The sequence below is a fragment of the Balaenoptera musculus genome, chromosome 2 (assembly GCF_009873245.2).
Source record: "Balaenoptera musculus isolate JJ_BM4_2016_0621 chromosome 2, mBalMus1.pri.v3, whole genome shotgun sequence".
Lineage (NCBI taxonomy): Eukaryota > Metazoa > Chordata > Mammalia > Artiodactyla > Balaenopteridae > Balaenoptera > Balaenoptera musculus.
Window position 1 is genome coordinate 3800931 of NC_045786.1, and position 17476 is coordinate 3818406.

General features: G+C 36.7%; 1 protein-coding gene across 2 annotated transcripts in view; it reads right to left on the reverse strand.

Annotated features, from left to right (window-relative positions):
* EPC1 (enhancer of polycomb homolog 1) overlaps positions 1–14684 on the reverse strand; it is a 93098-nt gene extending 78414 nt beyond the window's left edge. The window contains exon 1 of one of the 2 annotated variants that reach the window (XM_036841571.1): positions 14277–14684. In XM_036841571.1, coding sequence (XP_036697466.1) covers positions 14277–14661 — 385 coding nt within the window. In that variant the 5' untranslated portion in view covers positions 14662–14684. The remainder of the gene's footprint in view (positions 1–14276) is intronic. The other variant, XM_036841574.1, reaches the window with a different exon arrangement.
* Positions 14685–17476: the final 2792 nt, after the last annotated feature.

The following is a 17476-nucleotide window of genomic DNA, read 5'->3' on the forward strand; positions in this document are numbered from 1 at the left end:
TTTATAATTGAGTCATCAATGAATTAAAAAATAATTCACACTAAGCTATCTCATCTGTATTAAATATTTATTTATTAGCATTTTACTTTAAAAGATGTAGGTTCCAATCCTGGCTTTGCCACCAACTAGCTGTGTCATCTTGATCTTAATTTCCCTGGACCTCAGTATCTTTGACTTTGAAAAAAAGGCCTAAGACTTATGCTTCCAACTCTCAAATTTTATGATTAGCTCCCCATTGCTGTAGTTGGTCGGAAAAAAATGGGGATACATGAAATTTTCTAAATGTAAAAAGCTAAGAAAAGAAAATTAAATTTGAGATATGTGATTTCCATGGAAACTATGCCTTCAGCATTTCCTGACTATATGTTTACATAGTATAGAAGGCCCTTATGAAGAGTATGAGAGCAAATAAAGTCCTAGAAGATATGCCTTAGGGAGAGTAATTTCAATGAGTGAGTCAAGATGTTATACTGTGTTAGTTGATAATTAGTAACACTTGATGATAAAAAGTTCTTAAAGGATGCTTAGTAGAAGCAGTCTTGCCATAAGTGTGGTCAAATGTGATCTGAGAAATCCATGTAGCTTACAAATATATCATTAAAATGTAAATAAAGATTCAGAATTAATATGGAAAGAAAGATAAAAACGTCAAAACAAAAGCTGAAGCAGAAATGGTCAAAATAATTAAGTCTGGTAATAAAACATCTGCAGTTAGTCTGATATTATCACTGGAAAAGTGCAGGGAATTTCTATGTAATAAATTAAGAAAGTAATTAACACAATATTATTGTCCAAGCACTGATAAGAAAATACCAAACAGCAACAATAACAACAATAATAGTAACAATTTAACCAATAACAATTTGAAAAGTATGATGAAAGCATGAAGAGTAGGTTTAAATCTTACATCAAAACACTAGGTTACATTTTATATACTTTAATAAGTTTTCCTAACATTGTTTCATTTATGGGGCTCCATGTCTGTGCAAGCATTGTATTATGAACCATGGGAGATACAAAGAAAAAGATGGTATTGTCCTTAATGAACTTAATTTGTGTAAAAACAAACAGGGTATGTCCTGTGTGCATATTCTGGAATACCCTGGTTTGAAAGGAACATTTAAAATAATTTTATATCTTTATATTTTCAGATTTACAAATGATTATAATAAAGTATACTGGAAATGTTTCATAAATTTCCTTTACAAAGTGGTTTATTTTCATCTCTTTTCGTGATATTTAAGAACTAATTTTCAGGTTAACTATCTTAAACAGAAAGTTTATTCATCATTTCAGATTTTCCATAATGAAGTTGGAAATCAATATTCAACCATCTTGGAATAGTCAGCCATCAATTTATGTGACTATCCATCATTAAAGAGCCTACAAACAACAAATGCTGGAGAGGGTGTGGAGAAAAGGGAGCCCTCCTGCACTGTTGGTGGGAATGTAAACTGGTACAGCCGCTATGGAGAACAGTACGGAGGTTCCTTAAAAAACTAAAAACAGAACTACCATACGACCCAGCAATCCCACTCCTGGGCATATATCCAGACAAAACTCTAATTCAAAAAGATACATGCACCCCTACGTTCATAGCAGCACTATTGACAATAGCCAAGACATGGAAACAACCTAGATGTCCATGGACAGATGAATGGCTAAAGAAGATGTGGTACATATATACAATGGAATACTACTCAGCCATAAAAAAGAACAAAATAATGCCATTTGCAGCAACATGGATGCAATGAGAGATTATCATACTAAGTGAAGTAAATCAGAAAGAGAAAGACAAATACCATATGATATCACTTATATGTGGAATCTGAAATATGACACAAATGAACCTATCTTCGAAACAGAAACAGACTCACAGACATAGAGAACGGACTTGTGATTGCCAAAGGAGAAGGGGTCGGGAGAGGGATGGAGTGGGAGGTTGGGGTGAGCAGATGTAAGTTATTATATACAGAATGGATAAACAACAACACATACTGTATAGCACAGAGAACTATACCCAATATCCTATGATAAACCATAATGGAAAGAATATTTTAAAAAGAATTTATATCTATCTATCTATCTGAATCACTGCTGTACAGCAGAAATTAACACAACCTTGTAAAGCAACTATACTTCAATAAAAAAAAGTAAGTAATTTATGTATCTATTAAAGTGACAATGGTGTTATGGCAGTACATGGAAAGAAGCACCTACAGCAAAGGTGAAACGAGGGGGCAAAGAGTAGTACATGAGGAACCCACACAGGGATCACGACCCCCTAAACATCTATGATGGACAATGAGAAAATCACAAAGGAACAGAGAGGAGAAAGTTCCTCCCTAAGTGTGTGAAGCAATGTGATACCACCTTCCTCACACACCTGAGAGAGAGAGAGAGAGAGAGAGTTTCTCTGTTGGGTGTCATGTAGCATTTGCAACGGTAAATTCCAGAGCTAAAAAGAAACTACCTGGAAATTTCCAATTTTCCACTCTTAACATCACTAACCATCCAAACTTTTAAAAAGTTTAGTAAGAGGTGAATTACGCCAGAAAAATCTTATGAAATTTAGTGTAGCTAATCTTGAATTTTAGATCTAAAGAATAAACAGTTTTAAAATAAAATTTCATAATCATAAAAACCCAAAATTTGAAATTCCATATATTTGGTATGTCAAATAGAATGTGTATTTAAAATTTCTATTCATTGTTTAACTCAGATTTTATTTTCAAGATTTCCCCCACTGTTTCACTAGTTCCTTTAACATAGTGTGGTTGAACAAGTGTGCTTCCAAAAAAATGCAAAATCTTAGAGTCAAATAAAGATGTGTTTCCTATTGAAATGTATACTTTTAAATTTTATACGAAATTTGAGTTCCCATACATTTGAAAGGAAATAATACATAGACAACCGTCTATTTTTATGGTCTCAAATGAAGAGCAATGTCATTCTGCCATTAGCCAGCCTGTTATTTTTCTTCTTTTCTCTTTACGTGTCTATTCATTTGGGGAAAAAGAATACTAAGTTATTATCAGTACAAGTAGCCTTAAAGATACAAACTCGTAACTGTCAAGAAATAGTAAACAAAAGCAAATGAATCCCTTATGCATTCTTTCGGTTCTTCAGTGCCCTCATGCTGCCCCCTGCTGCCCAGTGTCCACACTTAACTGAAAATTGTCCCAGACTTTCAACCTATTATTTTACTTCTCTTTACTCTTCCCATCACAACTTATCTGGCCGGAGATCCAGACCACTGGAGTTTTCCTCTACCAGCCTAATGGGTAAACAGGTTTATATAACAAAGAAGTAGCTCCTCCCTATTTATCCCATCACCATTTTCTGGCCAGTTACAAGCACTTGAACTGATGTTTGATGGGCAATGACTGACATCCAGGTTCCCAAGCTTGGGATTCTAAGTCCTCCCTGTGCTGTTTCCCAGCTACCATCATGGGTCTATCTCCCCCCAGTCTCTAGCCCCACGCATTACAGCTTACTGTCTACCCACACTGGACTTCTAGCTGGTATTCCCAAGTGCCATAGTGTTTTCTCTCCTCCTTGCCTATGCTCACACTGCTTTCTTTACCCGAATGTCTTCTCTCAATTTCTACATGTTGAAAGCCTATCCACCTTCCAAGGTTCTGGTCAAAAGTACCTGCTCCACGAAGTTTACCCCAATTCCCAAATCTTTCTCTTCTGTTCTCGCTTTAAATCCTTTAAGGCTCTGCACAATATAGTTGTTGTTTTAATGTAGTAGAAGCTCAATAAGGATTTATTTAATGAGTGAAGAGCAGTTAGCAAAGGAAACTTAATTCTTGGAGAGGCTAGCTGACTCCCTGACTTTTTGTAGAGGACCTGGGAGAGGACAAAGGGAGCCTCTCTAATATTGCAACAACCTTCCACCTGAATGGAGTGATCTTTTTAATTCCCATCGCACCAAGTAAGGCTGATTTTGATCCCTAAAATCAGGAGTGACTGTGAAAAAATGAACTTAAAGCGCATACTGAGTGCTTATGTCATGTCAGGCACTATTCTAGGTGCTTTAGAAGCATGAACCCCACTGTAATCTCACAGCAGCCAAGTGAGTAAGTATATCACTTTGATTCATAGAAGAGAAAACTGGGGTTCTGGACAGTTAGGTAACTGGCCAAAGGTTATACACGTTGTAAAGGGCAGACCGAGGAACTCAGATTGGTCAAAGCTGTGTATTTAAAGTGTTCTCATAATGTCTTCAACAGAAATGTGTACGGAGAGACTTCCAGTCAGCTATCTGGAAGTTAAAAAACAACCTTGTCAATAGAATCGCCTTGGAAATTGTGACCACATATTCAGACCAAAGCCATGAGACAGATTCAGTGTCAGTTAAATCTGTTAATATCTGCAAGAGTTGATTGTCCTACAAGACAGAATGTGAAAGAATGTAGGAGCCTGCAAGAATTATTGATTTCTTGACTGGAATATTCTATATTTGTTTAGACTAAAGCGAGCCTAATGATGCTATATGTACATTTTTATTTATTTTGTTTCTTGGTATTTTTACTATATGACTTGCTCTGAGCTGTATGCTATGGCATTTTGTTTTCTTGATTAAGAAAAGTAACATCAAATAGTATAGGGTTTTTTGGGTTTTGGTGTTTTCCCCCCATAATAGGATAACCAGAGGTTTTTTTGGCCTTTTTCTTTTTCATTTACATCTTCCACTTTTTAATACTACTTTATGAAGATAACCTGGAACGGGAGGGACTTCTGAGTTCTTTTGAGTGCTTGTAGCTTGTAGCAGTGGTTAAGAGCAGGGGTGCCAAGGCAGGCTGCCTGCATTGCAATCTTGGCTCCCCTGTTCCCTAATTCTGTGACTCTTGAGACAGTACTTCTCTAAGCCTCCATTTTCTTCTCTGGAAATTGGGGGCACGGTAGTATTCACAGGACTTTGAGGGTTACACGGCATAATTCACTTTAAGCCCTTAGCACAGTGCCTGAAACACAGTAAAGCTCAATAAATGGTAGCTATTATTTCTATTATTATGATGATTGTTATTTTTCACAGGAATGGGTATAAGTAGCCAGCTCTTAAGTTTTCTCATAATTGTAATTGAATAGTTACTTATAAGAAACGCCTGCCTTTTCTACCGAGCTACATCTATTATCAAATGCCATTTTTGGCAGACGGGAAGTAAAACAAGATTGTCCCCATGGGGAGTGTTCTTATGTGGTGGGGGAAACTGAAATTCTTAAATCTGAAACATGTTTATTTGTATCTACACAAAATAAAATTATTAAGAGAACTAAAAAAAAAAAAAAAAAAAAAAAGAATGTAGAAGCCTGCCAAGTTCAAATGTCTCTAAGGGATAGTTATATATTCTAAAAGATTAAGAAATACGAAATCCAAATATTTGTCAGTTGATGTAGCCACTTGTACGGGGACCAACGATTCTGACCTGACTTGAAAAAAAGGTAAAGATATGACTCAATATCTCAGGGAAGTAGGCTTTGAGAATAGTTTTTGTTTTGTGTTTTTTTTTGATACAGTGAACATAAATAAGGCTCATTGTGTCACATCAGTGTCTCAGACAAGGATCTAATTGTGTTCTAATCAAAATCTCTGCTCATCAAGAAACTTCAATTAGCTGAGAAGGCAGACAAAAAATAAACTTGAGAAGGCAACACCACAAATTGTTTGGTAGGATAACTCTTTTCTTAGTAGGTAAGAATCTTTTAACTTCAGAAAGATTTAGAATAAGTACAGAAATGTTTTTTAGTCTATGTAATTGTTCTGTTTCAGAACATTTGACCTAGTGGAGTAAGAGGTTAGCTTATTACACATTTAAGTAGAACTCCTACTAAGTTATATGAAGTATAAACATTAAAGAGAACTTAAGAATCACCATATTTAGAAGTTCAATTTATGAGATAGGTAAGACTTTCTTAACTTCTTAAAAATGTCTGCTAAAGTACCAAAGTAGGCAATCAGATGTAGTAAATGTATAAATGTATATAAAAAGTTGGAAGGTGTTTGTATAAGTGAGACCAAAAGTCCTTCAATATACAAGACTATCTATAGTCTTTCAATATACAAGACTCACTCTTGAGGTCATCAAGTAACTTGTAACTGAAGAGTGGCAGTTGATCCATTTTTCTTCCAACTAAAGTTGTTCATTAGGCAATCAGCATATGTTGACAGAACTGGTTGGACTGTCCAGTTATTTTCAGTTTGAACCCTCCTCACTTCCTAGAAGATGGATTGTAGCTTTTGAAAGATTGAGATGAGGAGAAGTAGCAACACTATCTACTGACTACCCCAATTTTTGGTTTAGTGGCTCTCTTCCATAGTGTCACTCAGCAATTCTCAACCTCGGCTACGTACTATTGATAGAATCACGTGGACAGCTTTTGGAAAATACTTATGCCCAGATTCCACCCAGATCAGCTAGAACCTCTGAGGATGGGGTGCAGGCATTTTATTTTTAAGCTTCTGGTTGATTCTAAGTGCAGACAGAGTTGAGAACCACTGGTCTACAGTGTGAGCCTACCGTGGTCTGAAGTTCCAAGAGAACTTTCCACAACTATGGACATTGCTGCAGACTGAATGTTTATGTCCTCCCCCCCCCCATCCAATTCATATATTGAAATCCTAGCCCCCGATGTGATGGCATTTGGAGGTGGGGCCTTTGGGAGGTGATTAGGTCATGAGGGTGGAGCCTTCATGAATGGGATTGGTGCCCTTGTAAAACAGACCCCAGAGAGCTCCTTCTCCCCTTCTGCCGTGCGAGGACACATCTATGAACCAGGAAGTGGACCCTCACCAGACACAGAATCTGCTGGCACCTTGATCCTGGACGTCCTAGCTTCCAGAACTGTGAGAAATAAATTTCGGTTGTTTATAAGCCATCCAGTTTATGATATTCTGTCACGGCAACTTGAACGACTAAGACAGAAACATTCCATAAATCTGTTGTCCAATAACCACCAGCCAGGTGTAGCTACTGAATGTTTAATTTTAATTACTTCAAATTTAAATTCACATAGCCACATGTGGCTAGTGACCACTGTCCTGGACAGCACAGTTCTGGCAGTTCTGGCCATTTTAAATGATGTGTGTCTGTCATTACACAGGTGCTAAGTGACGCTTTTTGATACTGGACAAAACCAGTACAAACCTGCCTCTTCGGGGTACTTCATCCCAGCTTCTTGGCAAGGCCTCCAGTGGATACAAGGATAGCTCAACGCTTATACAGGCTTCTGGAAATGTTAAGGACATTGAATTGGCTGACTGTTTTTTACTCATTTATGTGGGAGGTTTGTTTCTTGGACTTTATACTTTAATGAAAAATGAGCAAAAGCCTTCAGAGCTAAATTATTTCTTTTTTTAAAATAAATTTATTTATTTATTTTTGGCTGCGTTTTGGTGCGCAGGCTTCTCATCGCGGTGGCTTCTCTCCTTGCGGAGCACGGGCTCTAGGCGCACGGGCTTCAGTAGTTAGAGCACACGGGCTCAGCAGTTGTGGCACACGGGCTTAGTTGTTCCACGGCATGTGGGATCTTCCCGGACCAGGGATCGAACCCATGCCCCCTGCATTAGCAGGCGGATTCTTAACCACTGCGCCACCAGGGAAGTCCCTAACTTGTTTCTTAAGTCTCAAAGCAGTGAAGCAATTAAACTCTTGGAAAGGCCCTCTTGGCTCCTTGGCACGTGAGAGTGTTTTTCAGCTGGAGGTTGTGACCTCTGTCTTGGGAGGATGGAGGGTTTCCAGTGCATTGGGGCAGCGGCCTGAGTTTCAGAGCTAAATATAGGTCATTGGCATGACGGCCTCTCTTTCTCAGTCTCATCGAAACTGTGTCCTTTTAATGAAAGTGGGGCTTTAGTGGCTGGTGGGATAAAATCTTGAGAAAAACCATCAAAATGCCACAGATACACAAGTCCTTTTCAGATGTAACTTGCTACCGAGTACAACTAAGTTCTATTTTTACTTGCTTTTAAAAATAATTGGTAAATTATGGATTACTTTTTTTTAATTTAAAAATACACACATATATGAACTGATGGAAAAATAAGTCTCAAATCTGTTGTTCATGCTGAGGCATAAGAGGAATCCTCCTTCAAGTCATCGCTCAGCTCTCAAGCAGGCTATCCTGACCACCTATTCAATCCTGCATATGTATTTATTCATATGTTCGCCACTTATGAAATGACATCCTTTACAGTTTGGCATATTTCAAGCCAGCATATTTACCTTGGCAGGTACCATCTGATCCTCTAGAGCAACGTCTCAAAGGCTGGTCCCTGGACTGAGAGCATTGCAGCATGTGGGGGCTGGCAACCTCTCAGGCCCCACCCCGGACCCACTGATCCCGGAACCCCAGGTGTGGGCCCAGACGCCTGGGTTTCAGGTGATTCTGGTGTACACTCAAGTTGGAGATCCACTGATCCAGAGTACACTGAATCCCCCAAAAATACCCCAGAGGGGAAAACTTCCATACGTCCCAAAGGTGGCAAAGATGGAAACATTTTGTCCATAAAATTGACCTTGTAAGTTGTGAAATAGGAGCCAGTATTCTCTTTCGACCTAGTGTTATGAATCATGAATTTACCCACTTCAACAAAGCCTCACTGACTCTCTACTCTCTGATCTTTTTTTCCCTATAGAAATGCAACTTCTAAAAGAATTTCATGAGATGTTCCTGAAGAGATGAGATGCAGTACATGTGCCTTCAGCAAATTCAACATACAAAAATTCAGATATGTACAACTGATAAATTAGGTAAGCACTACTCATCTTAAGAAAAGATTATTAGATTTATAAAATTAGTCACTAGAGGATTCATTTAAACAGGGGTATCGTACAGTGCATTTAAAATATGCCAATTTACAGAACATAAATTCACAAATATCCAGTGTGACAGTATAGAAGAACAGGTAGTTATACAGGCTCTGATTTCAGACTTTCCAGGTTCAAACTCCAGCTTTTTCATTTACTGTGTAACCTGGGCCAAACCTCTCTAAGCCTCAGTTTCCTCATTTGTAAAATGGGTATAATAATTATCCTATCCCCAAAGTTTGTGTGAGGATTTAAGGAGATATTTAATAAAGGTAGCATTTAACCTAGAGGCTGGGACATAGTAAGCTCTAATTAAATGTTTATTTTTTCTAAATTAGCTGCATCCATGAGCAGTCTGGTCTCTATGAAAACAGATATTCATGTTTTATCGTTGAAGAATGTTTTTATAAAGCCATTAAAGTTTATACAAAGCAAATGGGAGCTAGCCACATTGAGCACTGGCTACTCAGCAGGTGTTCACCTTTCCAAAAGCTCCTCCCTAGCTAAACTGATTAAGGTAACTTCAATCTCCAGGTCAGTGAAAGGGTTTAGGTATGAGCATTTCCTACAAACCTGGCCAAAGAACTGTAAGAAGCAGTGTGCTGTGGGCCTCTGGGAAAGAATTTCTTCCCTTCTAAAAAGATACATAAGAGAAACTCTCCTCCCTCTGGAAATTGTAATATCAGGATATGATGCTTGGAGCTGCAGCAGCCATCTTGTGACTATGAGGAAAGACACTGCTGACATTACGACAATGTAAAAGAATGGAACCTACCAAGGAACTTGATAACATTGTTGAGCTATTGAACCAAACCTAGAACTGGCTTGCCTCCTGATTATTAATTTAGTTGAAATAATAAATCTCATTTTTTCACACCATTATCAGTAGGATCCTATGTTAGTACAAAAGCAAACTATATGATATAATACATTTAGTATCTTAATTGGCTGTATGACAAAATAATTTGGTGACTTTATTCTGGAGGTGATCTTAAACCACACATAGAGATTTAATGAAGAGTTCCTTCCCTTCCAATTCATCTGTATATAACAGCAGTCTTACTTTCCTGCTCCTTATCTGATGTACTTAACTAATTACCCGTTAGCTAAATGTCTAATTATATTACCTTCATAAATTAAAATACAAATGGTTATTATAAAAATTTCTGTTACATAAATATCATTAAAATTTTCAGAAGGTTTCAAAATAAAAATAAATATCTTAATTCTGATGTAATCCTTCAACACTATAATTGTATTTCCCTGCTTCATCTCACAATTTTTATTGACATTGACATTTATTTCATGACAAGGGGAGCAAAATGTACAAAATGAGGCTTCACCACGTTAAAAAAAAAGTTTTCATTAAATGGACCTCACAAGAACACATCCAAAATTCCTACGACCAGAGTGATCCCCGTCTCCTTTCTTCTCAAGCGAATAAGTTAATATTTTATTTCTCACTTTGCAAAAGGAATTTGCATTAGCTAACCAGCTATTTATATAGCATCTGTTTGGGCTATATCTAAAATCTGAGGGCTATCTTCCCCTCACTGTGTCCCAAATAATGGTCCTTCAGTAGAAGGACAGAAGGACACTTGTTAAATCCTATGTAAATAGATTAAAAAAATTTTTTTAAAGTTTTTACCCCAGAAATCTTATTTTGCCTTTATTCTCAGATGGGAACCTCCCACATCCAAGACCTTAGATTTAAGTATCTTTAAAATGTTGAACCACATTGGACTGTAAACTCCCTGAGAACAGGGATCCTTGCCTCTTTGTCTTAATATTGTATCTCAGCCTTTTAGCATCATAGCACATAATAGGAGGAAAAACTAGAACAAACAAACCCCCCAAAAGAAAAAAATGTTGAATAAATCAAGTGTAAAGGATACTCCTTTCATTTTTTTCTTCAAGAAATCATTATCTTTGCTTTACTTTCCCTTTAGAGTCTCCATTTGAGAATCTTTTGGGAAAGACAAAAAACAATGTCATAACACAAACACCCATTTGGTCTCTTATTTTCTTTCCCCGTCTCTTCCTTTGCAAAACATGTAATATGTCCAAGAAATAGCACAGGTAAGTACGCACAAAAAGAGGGTGGAATTAGAAATATATACAGTTTCATGTCTGTATTGAACTTGGTTTTCAGAAGGCAAAATTTTTAGCTATTTTTCCTTCTTTTAAAAAAATGTATTCCAAGGTATATTAGATTGGTTCTGGCTGATATTGATCTTTTCAGCATTTTATGATGTCATCTTAATATTACTGTAAATGTTTCTTCCCTTTGTTACTTCATCTTTCGGAATAGGTTTGCTAACCTGAAAATTTCCCCAATCTTTAGCAATAGTAATGCCTACAAATTAATAAATTAGGAAATTATGTTGGCTCACTAAATGAAGTCTTAATAAAATTTTCAGTTTATTTCCATTATTGACCAAGCTCATAATTTCAAGTTCATATTTCTGAGGTTTATTGTTTGGAATTTGATTTACAGATTTTCCGTGTCTTTGGCATTATTTATTTCTTCTTTCTGCAAACTGTTTTTTGGCCATTTCACTACTCATTGACCCCTCCCCCTCCATGAGAGGGATGGGCAGGGTGAAAAAAATGATAACGATATTTTAACATAGTCAGTTTTGCTACTTGCTACTATCTCTGATAAAAAGGTGTGCAAGAAAAAAAATAAGTGTGTAATTGTTGACTGAAATGACATTTCAAGATTAAAAAAATAATTCTTTATTGTTCATGATCTAGCAACTGTTACTATGAAAAACTGAGTTAGTTCCCTATACACTACATTTAATAAATAAAGATTTTTTCTGATAAAACATAGTTTATTATAATCATTCTAATCATAATCTCACCAAACTCAAACTAAATGCCTACAAAATGTTGTCAATTAAAAAAAAAAAAAATTAACGTCTAAAGAATCAAGAGCTAAAATGAAGCCCAAGGTGGATTTAAAAATGGAGAATAATATAAAACAATGAATTGTTTTTGCCTCATAGATTTACACCTCCTTATTTAGTGATGTAAGAGTCACAGATAGAAGAATATCTTTAACATAAATATCTATGGGTGATTTTAAAAAGTGAAGATGTAACTATAATGGTTACTCATAATCAATGATGTAATAGTCAATGATATAGGAGAACAAAGAACATTGCATAGCTACATATAGACTTCACAGCATCAGTCTGTTTTTAAAAGGGGGGCTACATTATATAAACATTTTTAGTTTTCACAAATTAAAATGAAAAAAGTCACCAGCTGAATAACAGAATATTTTAGCAATAAACATATTGGGCAGTATATTTTATTCAGTAGATTAACTTCGGGGAACTAAACTCCAGCACAATCAGGGGGTTAGATAATATATTTATACCTGCAGTATTTCATTCTATAAATAATCTATAATGTCAAAACCAGTCTTGATGGGGGCATTTAAATTTTATGAAGAGATAAAATGTTACAGTGAACATTTTCAAATTTTTATAGCAGAGTATAAACAAAATATAGGCATAATATACAATTATTTTTGAAGTTCAAGGAAAGGGTCCTACACAGATAAATAAATTATAGGGACACAAAAATCGGAAATACTATTCCTAGTCATTTTCACACATTCTTTTACTTCAAAATTTTAACGATTAGTGAAATGAGCATTTACGTATTTCAAAGTGAATAAAAACACTTAATAATAACTCCAGAAATTTTTACTCAAGAAATCATCTCTACAATCATATGAAGAGGTGGTTTAGGATACTATTTCAGTTTTTTTGTTTGTTTTATTTGGTAAAATAATGTGTTTTTAGGTACAATGACTGATTTCTCCCACTTTCTTTTTCAATTAAGGACATACTTACTATCTTCATAAACAACTAAAATGTTCACAGAGACCAGTAAAAACTATGTCATATCATAATATACATTTTTGTTCTTGGGAGGCTTTGGGCCTAAATCCCATATTCTCTAATCAGATAACTCCCAATAAGAACAAAGATGGAAAAGATTTACCCTGCATTTAGATATACAAATACCAATATTTTTAAAGTTAAAAGCAGTTGTATCCATATTCTTAAAAAAAATTATCCTATTCCAAAATATTTGCTCTTTTTAAAACAAGGATGTACATAAATTCAACTGAAGTATCACTTCAAAATAAAACAAACAACAATGTAGGCATTCTTATATGTCAAACTCCTAGAAAATTCCCAGGAGAAACTTAGAATAGTTATTTAAGAAATTCCTAGGTTCAAAATGAAATTCAACTTTTACAACGTTCAGTGAGCTAAAACGCAAACGTTTTGTTCAATTGAAGACATTAGCAATGGATGATATTGTAACAGAAGGAAAACGCAAAATGTTACTGAGGAAAGAGAGGGTAAGCTGACAGCTTACTATTGAAAATTTTCTGATCTAGAGATAATCAGATCAGAAAAACACAACTGCAAACTGCATGCTCGGCCCTACTGCTCCCCGGACGGGCTGTGACGACGTGTCTCTTCTCACCCTTCACAGTTCACAGAAAACATTAAACTAATACAACTGAATAATTTCCTCCGACCAAATCGAACTTTCTTTAAGGAAATAAAGGGAGAGGATAATAGATCAAATCTTGCCCCACCTCTTTTTTTTTTCCTCCTTTTTTCTTTTAGTGAAACTGACGTAAATTGTTGAGGAGAGCTATACAGCGCCACCAGCACAGATCCATGCAAAACAAAAAAGATCGCCCACCGTGTGCAAAAAGAGAAAAAAAAAAAAACTAGAAAAATGCCAAAAATTACAAAATGTCTCCCAAATATACCTTTTTGGAGAAAAAACAGGATAGATCTGCAAAGATTATCTAATGAGGAGCCTCAGAGAATTACTATCATGGAACACAAGTTTAGATCTGATCAGCAAATAAAAGATCCACTATTTAGTAACAGCCATAACTTAATATAAACCCGGTTATGTCAATCTCCACCTTCATTATACCAAGGGCAGCTTTTCTGTAGTTTGTCTCCGAGTAATCCATCAAGAAAACCACAATAGGCCTATTTCAAACCAAACTACATCCATAGTTTGCCTGCTAATCATTTAGTCCTGGACAAATTAGGTAATACATCATTTTTATAAAGAGGATATGCACATATTTGGCATTACCAACATTGCTGGCACAAAACAAGTCCATCTTGAAATAGCTGAGTTTCCCTTAGCTCACAGTAATTAAAGTATAATTTATATCATAAATATTTAGCTTTAGTCATGGGGTTAAAAAAAAAACAACAAAACACTAATTTTTTTTTTTCTTTTGGTAAAAATTAGCCAGACAAGATTAGCTGGAAATGTGCAGAGATCAAAGCTAAAGAAAAATACAAAGATTGGTTTTGTTAGAAGAAACACAATGAAAATCCCTCTTAGCTGGCGGCTCGTTCAAAGATGTAATGACATAAATGTTAAAAATTACAAACTTACCATCAGCGGAGGCGAAGAAGAAGCCAGTTCTGGAAAAAGAATTGTAACAATATAGGCTGGACACTTGTGTCCCTAGAAACAACGGCCTCCAGGCGGCACACGGATCTTCCAACATCTTCACAATATTGGGTAAATAAAAAGTCATACTTTCTTCCCCGATCGGTGGCTGCTCGCGGCGGCTTCTCCAGGATCTGTGGGCGTTTGGGAGAAATCGGAGAAATATCCGCGGAAGATTAAAAGCAGAGGAGGCCGAGGCAGCCTTAGAAGACTCTGGGGTTAACAACTTTGCGATGGCAAGCAGGCGGGCTCTGATTGGCTGGGAGGCCCGTGTCCCCCGCTCCTCCCGCCTCCTGCAGCTCGGAAAAAAATGCTGCGTGAGTGCCATTTTACACTGGGCTTTTAAACACACAGCCCCCCAAATGACAAAGTCTGAGCTCGCTACGAAGTGACACTGCAAAACAATAGCGCCCACGACGGCCCGTGAGCTCAGGAAAATGTCCCTTTGACGGTCCGGCAACGCTCTTATTTCTTGCATGTGGGTTTTTAGGGGATAGCACGCTTTTCTTAAGCAGATGGTCATTCGCCGACATCGATGTCTAATTTGGATACCAAATGTGGCCAGTGAAAACTGATTCCCATCAAAACATTTTTTTTTCTTTTTCCATTGGACGTCCTGAAGGGACCTAAAGAAGCCTTGCACAAAATTCATGTCGTTTGCAGCTTTAACTCCTTGGGAAAAAAAAAAAAAAATAGAATTGGTTAGCCACAACAACTTCCATTTGTGCAGAAAATAAAAATAAAATGATGATTTTTAGCGGCTACATTACAAACAATAGGCATACTTTTTTTTTTTTTTTTTTTTTCCTTCTTAAAAATTGTTTCAGAAACCTTCGCCGGCTGATAGAATTCTACCAGTCCGCCTTACAAACAAAATGGCTGTGGCACTGAGTTTTTTTGGACCCTCCCACTGTGGCTTCTCCAGGCCTCCAGGAAGTGGTAAAAATCCGAAATAAATACAGTACTAAAAGTACATTGTGCAGGCTGAACTCCGGTGAAGCCTTGGGGGGCTGGGGGGGGGGTGTCTTAGAAATGTGCTGCTTTTCATTAGTTCTTTTAAAAAACTGTTTTGAAAAGAACATCAATCACTAGAGATTTACTTGACTGTAATTTGAACTTCCTGTTTTACATATTTATAAGGCCTTTCACCTATCTTGGCAGGCTTTCAAACTAAGTGGGCTGGGAAATTTGACGCTCTGTGTCTAGCTGTGAGCTGAGTCAGGTATTTGGTGGTTGCAACTGGGCTTTTAAATAAAAACGAAGTTGAAAACTTTAAAAAAGGATTAACGTTAAATGAACGCTAGAGTATGATTGATTGCAAATGTAAAGCCACGAAAGTCAGCAAATATGGAAATATGTCAAATACTGCATACGTGTGTTAATTGAACACATTCGGTGTAAAATTCTTTGCCAGCTAAATTTCTAGTGAGCCAAGGGTAGAACCGGGTTTAAAGAAATCGGCTGAAGAAAGGAGTGGGCAAGTGCCTGCATTCTACATATCCCTCCCCCAACCCCATACACACACACACACACACACACACACACACACACACACACACACACACACGCTCGGTCTGGTATCCCTATTCCCGCCTGGCATTTAATAGGTAACATTCTTAGAGAGCAATAGCTAGGGTGACTATACAATTTATTGTCTAAACCAGGACATTTTTTGAACGTTTTATTCTGTAATCTCATCAGTAGTTACCTGATGAGAGTCGATTTCAACGACATTTATGTGATCACAGTCAGGAAAACATCCTGAAGAAGTCATCCAGTGAGGAGAGTAGACTACAATTCTTGAGAAATTGTTAAGCAGTTTTCCTTCCAACAGAAAAAAAATTGCTAGGGGCCATTTTCACTATATACTATTTTGTCTATCCACCTCCCCAGCCCTGTCCTTTTCTCTCCCATCCCTTCCCCCACTCTTACATATGCACACAGATTCATATATGTATATATACATACAGTTATACATGTAAATATAAGTATATATGTACATCCATATATAAGTATATGGATGTGCAGGTCCATATATACTTTTGTTACCTGTAGATTAGAATATTCTATGCATTTTCCACAATACACCTATTTCAAGTTATGTACTTCCCAAAGGCAGAATTTTCTTCAGAGTTTTTGAGACAATATTCATGATAGACGTGATCTGAGCATCTTTTGTTTTGGTAAAAGTCAAATGTAGAGTGAGATGTTTTGGAAAAATTATCACTGAAAGACATAGGATAAATAATTCTCATGTTGTTTATTCAAATAGTTCTTGAGAGCTTAGGGTGTGCCAGGCATGATGCTTGGTGCTACATACACATTAATGGACAAGCAGGAAGTTCCTCTCCTTCATGAAGCTCACAGTCTCGTGGGAAGACAGAGAAACAAGCAAGTAAACAAATACATAATTGCAAATTATAATTGCTACTAAGAAATAAACAGAGTGCAGTCTTCCAGAATAACAGGGAGGGAAAGACATAGACAAGAGGGTAAGGAAAGTTATTTCTAAGAACATGGCATTGATGATAGACTTGAAGGATGAGAAGCAGCCAAACTTGAAAAATGCATGAGAAATAGCAGACCTGGAAGTGGTTACAGCGTGTGCAAAGGCTCTGAGGCAGAGTGGAGCTTGGAGTATTCCAGGAAGTAAAATGAGCTCAATGACCCTGCAGCATATTGAGAGAAAGGGAAAATGACATCGGAGGAGGTCAGAAATGGAGTGACATCCTGCCGAAGTTTTTAAGTTACAGAGAGGAGTTCCACATTGAAGAAAGTGAATCTTATTTAGAGAGTAAAATGTTGGAATTTGAGAGTTTGAAGGCTTCAGTGTGGGTAAGATCCAGGGCAGCTGTGGTGAAGTGACAAAAAAAACTCCACGCTAATTTTGAATTCACATAGCTGTATCACAGTGTTTTGGTATTATATTTTTAAAAATCCACACTTCATTTGCATTGTTGCAGACATTGATTATGACTATGTTCATGAAGAAATATGAGCAAGAAACAAATATCTAAGATCATACACATTACTAGTAAAACCAAAAGGAAGAATTAAGGCAACTGTGTGCCTCAGTTTTGTGCTTCTCTTTAATAGTGTCGATTCTGGTATTTTTTATTCAAAAAACCTCACATTTCATATCA